The sequence below is a fragment of the Mitosporidium daphniae genome (assembly GCF_000760515.2).
Source record: "Mitosporidium daphniae strain UGP3 chromosome Unknown contig-141, whole genome shotgun sequence".
NCBI classification, from domain to species: Eukaryota; Fungi; Microsporidia; genus Mitosporidium; species Mitosporidium daphniae.
The window spans coordinates 1-10,438 of record NW_013546687.1 but is presented as its reverse complement, the minus strand read 5'-3'; the positions used below and the strand labels follow the sequence as shown (position 1 = coordinate 10,438).

The 10,438-nt window shown below is 42.6% G+C and overlaps 7 protein-coding genes across 7 annotated transcripts; 3 read left to right on the top strand and 4 right to left on the bottom strand.

Moving 5' to 3' along the window:
- Positions 1-1,534: 1,534 nt before the first annotated feature.
- DI09_141p70 (translation initiation factor eIF1A-like protein) lies at positions 1,535-1,949 on the top strand (the record flags this gene model as incomplete). The annotated part of the gene is made up of 2 exons (XM_013383687.1): positions 1,535-1,790; positions 1,816-1,949. 2 exons carry the CDS (start codon positions 1,535-1,537, stop codon positions 1,947-1,949), a joined length of 390 nt encoding a protein of 129 aa, XP_013239141.1.
- A 33-nt stretch (positions 1,950-1,982) lies between these two features.
- Positions 1,983-2,744, bottom strand: DI09_141p60 (uncharacterized protein; the record flags this gene model as incomplete). Its single annotated transcript, XM_013383686.1, has 2 exons — positions 1,983-2,200; positions 2,237-2,744. 2 exons carry the CDS (start codon positions 2,742-2,744, stop codon positions 1,983-1,985), a joined length of 726 nt encoding a protein of 241 aa, XP_013239140.1.
- A 290-nt stretch (positions 2,745-3,034) lies between these two features.
- DI09_141p50 (uncharacterized protein) lies at positions 3,035-3,911 on the top strand (the record flags this gene model as incomplete). The annotated part of the gene is made up of 2 exons (XM_013383685.1): positions 3,035-3,037; positions 3,129-3,911. 2 exons carry the CDS (start codon positions 3,035-3,037, stop codon positions 3,909-3,911), a joined length of 786 nt encoding a protein of 261 aa, XP_013239139.1.
- Positions 3,912-4,028: 117 nt separating this feature from the next.
- DI09_141p40 (ribosome biogenesis protein Ytm1) lies at positions 4,029-5,315 on the top strand (the record flags this gene model as incomplete). The annotated part of the gene is made up of 1 exon (XM_013383684.1): positions 4,029-5,315. One exon carries the CDS (start codon positions 4,029-4,031, stop codon positions 5,313-5,315), a length of 1,287 nt encoding a protein of 428 aa, XP_013239138.1.
- A 68-nt stretch (positions 5,316-5,383) lies between these two features.
- DI09_141p30 (uncharacterized protein) lies at positions 5,384-6,160 on the bottom strand (the record flags this gene model as incomplete). Its single annotated transcript, XM_013383683.1, has 1 exon — positions 5,384-6,160. One exon carries the CDS (start codon positions 6,158-6,160, stop codon positions 5,384-5,386), a length of 777 nt encoding a protein of 258 aa, XP_013239137.1.
- Positions 6,161-6,433: 273 nt separating this feature from the next.
- On the bottom strand, positions 6,434-7,690 carry DI09_141p20 (protein phosphatase 5; the record flags this gene model as incomplete). Its single annotated transcript, XM_013383682.1, is given in 6 exon segments — positions 6,434-6,537; positions 6,564-6,813; positions 6,832-7,275; positions 7,316-7,477; positions 7,506-7,596; positions 7,635-7,690. The coding sequence occupies 6 exon segments, from the start codon at positions 7,688-7,690 to the stop codon at positions 6,434-6,436; spliced, it is 1,107 nt and encodes a 368-aa protein (XP_013239136.1).
- Positions 7,691-8,692: 1,002 nt separating this feature from the next.
- Positions 8,693-9,265, bottom strand: DI09_141p10 (uncharacterized protein; the record flags this gene model as incomplete). Its single annotated transcript, XM_013383681.1, has 1 exon — positions 8,693-9,265. One exon carries the CDS (start codon positions 9,263-9,265, stop codon positions 8,693-8,695), a length of 573 nt encoding a protein of 190 aa, XP_013239135.1.
- Positions 9,266-10,438: the final 1,173 nt, after the last annotated feature.

Here is a 10,438-nt window from a genome sequence, read left to right as displayed (position 1 = left end):
ACGAGGATGATTTGGAATCCCGTTGCAGACTCGAAAAAATACAGCGAATAGAAGGGTGTTTTGAAACTTTTGAAAGATGACGCCATTGAATTAAATAATACTTTGCTGGCTGCGGATGAATCTTGAGAAGATGGGTGGGCATTGCTCTTGCCTTGTAACTCTTTTATCCTCCCGCAGAAGACCCGTAGGGATTGGAGACCGCCAAACAGCAGGTCCGTATTTTGGAAGCTTTCTTCGGTTGTCTTTGCATGCCGGTACAAAAGTTGCGGTTCTGAAGATGTATGGAACAAAAGGATATCTAGAACCGGAACAAAAGTCATCTCATAACAAAGTAATAAATCAGTAACCCTAGCTTAATATTTATTATGGGACCCCACCCTTATACATGGGGGAAAATGGGCCTAACCCTAAACGCCATCGTCTAGGGTTTGAATGCTGTCGCTGGTAAGCGGTGTCAATGCCTTTTCTTGACATTTTGGCCTTGAAAATGGATTTCCATTAAATTGCCGAAATGATATATATGCAAAGAGCACTCCTAGATGAGATGAAAAATCCATTTGATACCCAAGAGAGCACCGGCGGAAACATCTTGCCAATGGTGTCTATAGTCATCGAGCCTTGAGATTCCCACCAACGTGGCAGCCATTAATGGCAAAATGGTCAAAATAAGCTTGAAAAAAGACCCGTGGCTATGGTGGTGGCAATTGGAATGGCTGACACTCCAAAAGATGGAAAGAAAAAGAAAAAAGATATATGCAAGTCCGCTAAACGAAACTATTTGTTATGGGTGGGTGGAGTTCTTACTTGACGTATGGCCAGAGGGAAAGCTTTTTCGGCCTTCAAAAATATCCCTTACATTGCCTGTACAAATAATGGGAAATATAACCAAAGATTTTGGTTTGCATCTATCGATGAAATCTGGGCGCAACCGGCCACAAGTGATCTTTAAAATGTTTGTGGTCAAATAGCAGCAGGAGACGCTCATGAAAAGCCCAAGTATGTTGAGATGCAAATATTGCGTCCAGTGGAACTTTGACAAAAGTTTCCCCTGATACTTTACCCGCGAATAGCGGAAAAAGACAGACAAATACAGAAAAAAGGTGGTCAAAATTATTATCAATACCGGGAGAAGAATTCCGATGAAAGGGAGCCAAACGGGAGGAACCTTTTCATCAAATGTAAAGGGATAGCTGATCGTTTGATCTGGGATTATATATCGCTCAAAGGGCGTCACCGTCTCTAAATATAAGCCAAATGATAGGCAGAATATTGACAACCCCCAATCCCCGGCATATTTTAAAATACGGGAAAGGGTCAATGGCAGCATGCGAGCTGAGGAGTTCATTTTGCAGCTATTAAAACTCATGTGATAGCGGGGCTTTTTAAAATGCACATATGCGAGTTTATTGGTCATTGTGCCCTTCAATGGAAATTTTATTACACCACGCAAATCTTTGAAACCAAACCAAATCGAATCAAATTAAATTGCATTGAATTAAATTGAATCCACTTTAACTTGTGCTTTTTAAAAAGCATGGTTTTACCAAGGCGGTCAATTCAACAAGGCTCATTGGAGGATTTCCCTTTGCCCGTCAGCTCAGAAGACATAGCTGAAAATACGTACATTGCACTGGTAACTGCAGTAAAGGGCCAATCCCTTTTCGAAATCTCGCTTCCAGTTTCGATAAACTCCGATGCGGACAGCCGCGTGCAGACAGATGGCCCACCATCATCCGGTGTTCTTGTGCAGTTGCCTAACCGGTTTAAAAACACGCTTTGGGTAAAACGGGGTAACTTTTGTACATAACATTGTAGGTGGCTATGTGATGGTTAAAATTTATGAAAACCCGTGCAACAAAATCATCGGGCAAATTGAGCATGTTCTGTTTGATTCCCAAATCAAGCACATAAAAAAGCAGGGCCTATGGCCATCTGTTTTTTCTTCGTGAAAGATTTATTCACAGGCAAGCTTGAAGGCAAAGCTAGTCAGGGCGATGGAAAACGCTTGGACCAGGGACATTGGATACCTTATGTCCATAATAAACATATCCTTGCCAACCTTTCCGAACTGCATGATTATGTATGAATCTAAAGTCATCATAGTCCAAGGTTCTACCTTCATATGGATGTATGAGCTGAAAGTTTTTCACAGAGGGGTGCGAAACACGGCCGTGGAAATTAAGCACGTGAGATTGATGCTCTACATGATGGATAACGTAAACTTCTATTCACATACCTTCACTCCAAGCGGGTTGCTTATTTTTCAAAAGCAGCACATTGTTTTTTGCCAAGTTCTTTTTGTACAAAGAAAAGAACGTAGGGTCAACCTTTGAATGAACAATGGATCCGGTACAAGAGAGACTTTTTGCCGTGAACGTCGAGTTTAAATATGGAAAAAGAATCCTCATCCGGCGAGGCCCGTGAATCCCAAGAAAATTGGGCTTATACAGGATGCAGCCAATATTTATATCCTGGTGTAATGAAGCATCTAAATGAAAAAGCGAGGGAGATGTAATTTCAAAGGCCGTTCCCCAAAAGTTGGAACGCACGACAGCAACGATGGAGTCTGACGATAAAGGACCCGGTGCATTCTTATCCTTTCTAAATATTCTATATTCGGAAAAAAGGCCCGAAGTAGGTATTTTTCTTGCTGTTAGGATGGAAATATCGGCGGTCGCTGCAACTCCATCCAGAAATAATTCAAAAGAGCCTTTTGGCTCTTCCTGCCTTAAAATCCGGCACATTTGGACGCGTCCGCAAGGAATCGGGGAATGGATAAAATTTAAAAAAGTCTCCGGCTCTTTGGAAGTCAGGTCTGCAAAGGAATCATAAGAGTGGTAAGAAATCAGCATTAAAAAAGATGTGCATGTGTAACATAATACTGGCCCCGACCCTATATAGTGAAACAAGGTTTGAGCATGAAGGGAAAAGTTTCCAATTAGAAGGCATGGATAGACAAGCAATTTTAAAAACTTTCCAATTAAATTGATTAGAAATTTATAAAAACAAAATAAATTAATTCGTTTTTACTGAAATGGTAAGTCGCCATACGTTTCTGCATTGAAGATTGCCGATATTTCATCCATCCATATTCTCATCCAATTTGGCATTCCAATCTAATTATCTAGGCTCGTGGCATAAAGAAACATCTTAAGCGCATGGCGGCTCCAAAATCCTGGATGTTGGACAAGCTTTCAGGAACATTTGCCCCACGCCCATCCACCGGTCCTCATAAACTTCGCGAGTGCCTTCCCCTTATTGTTTTCCTCCGCAACCGCTTGAAGTACGCTTTGACCAGAAAGGAAGTCATGTCGATTCTCATGCAGCGTTTGGTGAAGGTTGATCACAAAGTTCGTACCGATACCACGTATCCTGCCGGATTTATGGATGTTATTTCTATCGAAAAAACCAATGAAAACTTCCGCCTTCTTTACGATACCAAGGGCCGCTTTGTTATCCATAGAATTTCCGAGGAAGAAGCCAAATACAAGCTTTGCAAAGTCAAAAAGTGCCAACTTGGAGCCAAGGGTGTTCCCTTCATTGTCACCCATGATGGTCGTACTTTTCGCTACCCAGATCCATCAATCCGTGTAAATGACACAGTCAAGTTCAACATGGAAACTGGCAAGCTAGAGGAATTCATCAAGTTTGAAACCGGAAATGTTGTCATGATCACTGGAGGTCACAACATGGGACGCGTAGGTGTCATCACACACCGCGAACGTCACCATGGCGGTTTTGACATTGTCCATGTCAAGGATTCTCGCGACCGTTCTTTTGCCACCCGCATGTCAAATATCTTCATCATCGGGCAGGGAAATAAGTCTTGGGTCTCGCTTCCAAAGGCCAAGGGTATCCGTTTCACCATCACCGAGGAACGTGACAAACGCCTGACTGCCATGAAGAAATAGGCAATAAACGTTTATATTTACTTGGAATTTGATTGTCTCAGTAGCTTGTGGGTGCCGCCGGCCAAAAGGATTTGTGTGCTTTTTAAAATAATTTAATTTTTTAATAACCGCATCACCATGAGAGAGGGCCATGCTTCACATACTCAGGCTCAGGTCCAAGTCCGGTTTGAAAGCTTCCATCCCAGTCTTATTGGGACCTTACCGGAGAACAGTCTTTTAATTCCTACCTCCGTTTGTTCTTCAGAGCTTAGGGAATTACTTACGTCTCTCTTTCTTTCCAAAGAGCTTTCTTTTGATAACTTTGATTTTTCCATTGATGGCCAGTTTTTGTCAGGGTCCCTTGGATCTTTTTTGGCTCGCAATAGCTGGTCTCATGAAAACCTACTTACCATATTAATTATCCCTAGAATCCAAAAGCCAAAAAGCATTGCCTTTTCCCTTCAAACTGACGACTGGGTCTCTTCAATCGCCCCATTAAAAAATGGAGCTTCGTCCTTCATGGCCTTTGGGGATTATTCCGGAAAGTTACATTTTGTTGATTCGCTCGAACATAACACAATATCATCGTCACTTTTGATCGACGGAGAGATGCCAATAAAATCGGTGCTCGCCACACCTTCTTCCTCGTACCTTGTTGTGTCTCATAAATTTTCGTCTTCTCTCGTTTCTATGAAAAGCAAAGAGGCAATTATGGGAGTCACAGATGGGCATTCTAATACCATTGAATCTGCAGCTATTATGCAAGAATCTCAGAGTTCGATTCTCTTTGCGACCGGTTCATTTGACAGGAGCATTAGGATCTCCGAATTTAATTTATCTCCCATTGTCACTTCTTCTACAAAGATCGTGCTTGAGGGTCACTCGGGCGCAGTGACTGGATTGGCTTCTGCATGTTCTATTCCATCCGGAATGGCAAGTGGAGGGGTAATCTCGCCTTCTCTGCTAATTTCGGCCTCTCTTGATGGCTCTAGTCGGCATTGGGATTTGGTGAAAGAGGAAATGATATCGACCACCGCTCATGGGGTTCCTCTTTTGGGCATAGCTCTTTGTCCATCGGACCCTAATTTGATGGCTTCTCCTGCTGCAGACCTTACCGTCCGGCTCTGGGATGCTCGTCAAAAAAATTCGTGCTTTAAAAGCCTTCATGGGCATAAGTTGCTTCCTACTGCGGTTGTCTTCTCCAAATCTTCAACTTCGGGCTTGTATTCCGTGGGACAAGATGGGGTAATCAAGACTTGGGATCTCCGTATTACCGGAAAAAGGGCTACCTCAGACTCCTCTATCGGAGAAACAGTGATGCAACAATCAAATCAACTTTTTTCTCTTGCATTGGTTGAGGAGGCCGGAAAGTTTGCTCTCGCAGTCGGTGGAGACCAAGGTCTCCAGCTCGTTTCGATCGAATAATTTATTTTTTACCATAAAATTACAGTACCGCCAATGGCCTTTAGATAGTTTATTATTAAGGAGCATCATCAAGCAGACTTGGTTTCGCGTATTTTCTTTGTACCACGGAGGAGACCAGTGCGACGAGCTGCAATAAGACCGACCTTCTTTCCGGGCGGTGCATATCGAGAGACCGTTGTAGCATGACCAACGTGTTGGTGATTACCACCACCATGCGGATGGTCGACTGGATTCATAGCAACACCACGAACCTTTGGCCAGCAATTGCGCTTCGCCTTATACTTGTAGTAAGCACGACCGGCCTTCAGCAGAGGCTTGTCAATACGTCCACCACCAGCGACAATACCAATGGTAGCACGGCATCCAGAAGAGATGACTTTCTTGGCACCAGATGGGAGCTTGATGCGGGTCTTTTGATCGTCAGTGTTATGGGCAATCACAGTGGCATAGTTTCCAGAGGTTCTGGCGAGAGATCCTCGATCACCATAATGCTCCTCAACGTTGCAAACGATGGTTCCTTCTGGCATTTGACCAACAGGAAGGGTGTTTCCCACCACCAATGCAGCCTTTTTTCCGACATAAACAAATTGGCCAGTATACATGCCCTCAGTGGCAATCATTGTGAAAGTCTCCTTGCGAAATTTGTATGGATCGCGAAATTCGATCTTTGCTAGCGGAGCACCACGACCTGGGTCATGAATGATTTCCTTAACCAACCCGCGGAGATATCCCTCACGCTCGGAGTAGTCAATTGGGCGAAGCTTAGCTGCCCCTTTGCGGTGGTGGGTKTGGGCCTTGAAGACCGATCCTTTTCCTTTGCGCTGAACACGGATTACTCGACCCATTTATAAGATATGCTAAAGATTAGTAAAAAACCCTGATCGATGAAAAACAGTAATAATCCGGTGCGTAAAGGGCAAGATACTTACTTTAGGGATAAGAAAATTTTAATTTAAAGTGTAATTAAAATTTAAGCATTCAGCTCTCCTGAACTTTATTAAACTTGACAAATGAAAGCGGCCCAAGCGTGGGCATGTCGTCTCCGGCTTGTTTCTGGGCCTCAATGTTGATAAAAGCTCCTGCATTAGTTCCGCTCCTAAGATTGGAAAATTGGGTGATTAGACATACATATATCCTGGAGCAGAAAATATTGTAACGCAACATCCCTGATGCATGGTTGCATAACCTTCTTCCTTATACTCGTGTGAGCGGATGATGCGTTCTGAATTAAAATGGTTACAAGCTTACTGAGATTATTGGTCGCAAGAAATTTCTCTGTAATATCACTTCCAAACATGACCGATGTTCCTCTCTGTGAAGGGAGGATGCCGGTTCCTTCTGTTGGATCTGCCCAAAGTAGGTCCTCCACGATTGTTTCTGTAAGGTTAGTAAAGTGCATTTCCAGCCTACTATCTTGGATCGCAGGAGAAAATCGGTCGATCTTTTCAATCTGTGCCAGCGTGATATCTCCTTCACGAGGAATCCCGCCATGGGAGACCTATGGGATAAATTTAACGATCATATGGTAGCTTACAAAAATCTCCGATTGGATGACATGGCAAAGAGGAAGAGAATTAAAAAGATCCTGGAAAAGTCCAAAAAGTTCTGGATAGGAGGAGTATTTTTTTGTCAATTCCGCCTCAAAGCCATAAATTTTGTTCATCGTTGATGTCTCATGGTTTCCTCTATTCATAAAGAAGGAAGAGGGGAATGCACATTTGAGCGAAAGAAGAGTCAATATGGTTTCGACAGAAAAGGGGCCTCGATCGACGAAATCGCCATTGAATAAATAGTAGTGTGACTTTGACGGCCATCCATTAATCTCAAAAATGTTAATCAAATCCAAAAATTGGCCGTGAACATCCCCACAAATGGTGATCTTACAGTTGTGGGGAACATCCACCCTTACAAGAGGTGAGCGGGGAGAGAGCCTGAACATTTCATATGCCTTGAACATAATCTGAGGATAATAAATGTCATCATGATCATTTGAACGTTACCTGGTAAACATATCGAATGGGAAGGGATGGTGTCTTCTCTCGAAGAAAAGGAACCAGCTCGTTACAAATCCATTGAATCGGTATAAGGATATCGTGCACAGAGGATATCGTTTTTGTTTCATCCAGCAAACGAGGACCCGTGTAAACACCAGATGGCGGAACCTCTATGGATAAATTGTTTACATTTTACCTGATTTGAGAATAAGGGAGATGGAGAGCTCTTTCTGGGGAATATGGATGGCAGCTTCAAAGGTAAGCGACCGTTGAAGTCTTTCAGCCTCCTTCAACTTGTCAATGAAAAGCTGGCTTTGGGGCTCACTTTTGTTCAGGATCTAATGGAAATCGTAATCTGGCCTCAAAAATACCACTCGACATGCCTCGATTGCCTTTTGCGGCTGCCGAAGTTTAATGAGCGATGAAACTTTGTAAAAATGGGCCTATACAATTACAGTGCAATTGAAGAACCTTTTCATAGGAGGGTAAAAGAACTATTGCAGCCGACGAGGCCGTAAGGCACTCGTCCCATTCTTGAAGCTTAAAATGGCATAACGCTTTGTTGCATAGGATGGAAGCATCACATCCTGTTGTCAGTGCCTTTTCATAAAATTTAGTTGCTTCGCGATAATTTTGGCCTGTGAAGGGTAGGTGGAATGATACACATACGATTAAAGGAAGAATCGCCAGACGCCTTCAATTCTGCCTGCATAAAATTTCCACGAAATTTGCAACCTACAACAAGGTTAACCCTAAATTGCCTCACCAAACCGACCCTAACCCTAACATTCTGGAGAGTAACCCCAATTCGTTTATTAGCCTCCAGGATCGGCATAGGGAGCTCTTTTGGCCAGTTTTCGAAATAGGTCGGATGGTTATTACGCTACCGTGGGAATTATGGGATGAGGAGCAAGTATTTTTGAAGCAACGTCACAATTCCTATGATGCTTTCGCAATCTGGGCAATAAAGAAGTCTAGAGATCAGTGGATTGCCCTGAAGCGGCTTTGTGACGCCAATATTCATGAATGTAAATTCATCTCCATCTACACACCGCCAGTTACCTTTTGAGAGCTTGTCATGGAAAATTCTGCTGATCTATAAAATGACGGCGATCTCCAACAACTTACAAGCTCATTCTGAAATAATTCTGCAAAGTCTAACGCAGTTGGGAGGCAATGGTTCACGAAGCTTTTGCCAATAATTGGACATTCGTTGCATGAGGGACATTTTAGTGACATACAGACAACGGCTAATTGTAAAGTAGGTGCTTTTGACGGATTAACCAGAGTTGGCCAATTAATTAAATTCAAAGCGCCTACCCAGTTGAGCAGTAGCGAATTATTTATTTATGTATAAAACGGGGTCGAGGTTTATATCGCTCTTTATGAGGTCAATTGGTCGGCAAGGCAAGAAGTTCTGGGTGCCAAGCCGTCTTTCGCCTCGACGTCTCGCCGTTTGGGTATCCTTGGTAGGTGAATCGAAAAGATTCCATCCTCATTAAGCAGTGTCTCAATAACTTGGTCAATGCACAAAAGATAATAATCGGAAGAGGGTGCTTTTACCCTAATCTTCCTGTAATCTGAATATAGCGGCTCCAGATTTTCATATATGTCGCGAGGACGACCAACAAGCCGTAAATAAAAAGAGGCTAGAATGCGAAGATACTTGAATGTAGGGTCTTTTATCAATGCATAGACTATTTCAAAATCTGGCTGTAACTGTAACAACTTCAGTAGTAGGCAGAGAAATGGGGTCGGCTTTTGATTGCCGCCAAAGGTACTTCCAATGTGTGAAAGACGCACGGCCTTTTCCACCAAGGATTCTGTAGTAAGATCGTAGCATTCCTGCTTCCAATACAGGCTTTCATATATTCGTTCTCGAACTATTTTTTCAATAAGAAACTGTGGGTCCGTTCCATGGATCGACTTTGTACCCGGAAGCGTATTAATGGACATTTGAATTGGGGGCACCAAAATTMCATGCGGTTTTTATTTTGAAATTAAATTTTATCAGGCAACTTGGATGGGTACATCGATGGATGCATGGATGGGTGTATCGATGGATGCATGGATGGGTGCATCGATGGATTCCTATTTTTCCAAAAACGTGAATAGGCCAATTTCGCCATCAAGTATGAAATCTGCTCCTTGTTGCTATATTTGCTGTTTTTTGGGTTCTTTGCAATTTATAAATGCTTTTGCTTTGTTTTTCTAAGATATCTGAACCAAAAGTGCACCATGCATCTATGGATGAGCTAGATTTTCGCAACTAATCATTCTATTTTCTTACCAACATTTTCGCTTTTTAACCTTCTCCTCAATAGCTTTTACATTTATATCAATTTCTCCCATGAAGCATGGCTTCTATCGTATGAACGTTGTCTCTTCGCTTTGACTTGGCGTTTCTGGTGCCCATAAATTTTGATTCTTTCTTCATTTGATGCTGATAATCTGTCTACAATTGAAATCGCCTCACCACTTGACGTCGTTTTCAGTGCCAAAGACATCTCTTCGATTAATGTCAACACAAAACTGGTCTGGACACCATTTGATGCTTGTGAACATGCTGTTAGTATTATTGCCACAAACAACGGAACAAACAGTGTTGCCTTTTGAGCTCGAAATGATGGGGCCAGCTTGATGAACGCCTCGTTTCTTCTGTTTTGTCTTGCCTTTTGTTTGGTAAAAGTTCCTTCAAATATTGGCCATGCAAACGACACATTTATTGTCTACACTCCCACGTGTTTGAACATTGGGTTTCCCAATTTCTTTTCGATCATTTACAATACCGATTCATCAATGCTTTTTCGATGGATCATCATCACAAATTTCGTGGTAATTCCACTATTAGCATCATCCACCAGAATGCCCCTGAAATCGCACTGCATTATCGCCACAGATACTGCAGATTTTTCGGCTAATCTTACTTTTCTTGCTATTCATTCTGGAGCTTAATTCATCCGCATCACTCCATCTTTGGGTGCTCGTATGTTTTCTTTTTTCGTTATCTTTCATTCGAAATATACGAATGCAATACCGCTCGAGATTTCTGCCGTTCTTCCAAGTGTTGGTACACTTTTGGCAAATCAGATGTGTGCCAATGCAGCAGAAAAATGCTGCCATTTATCC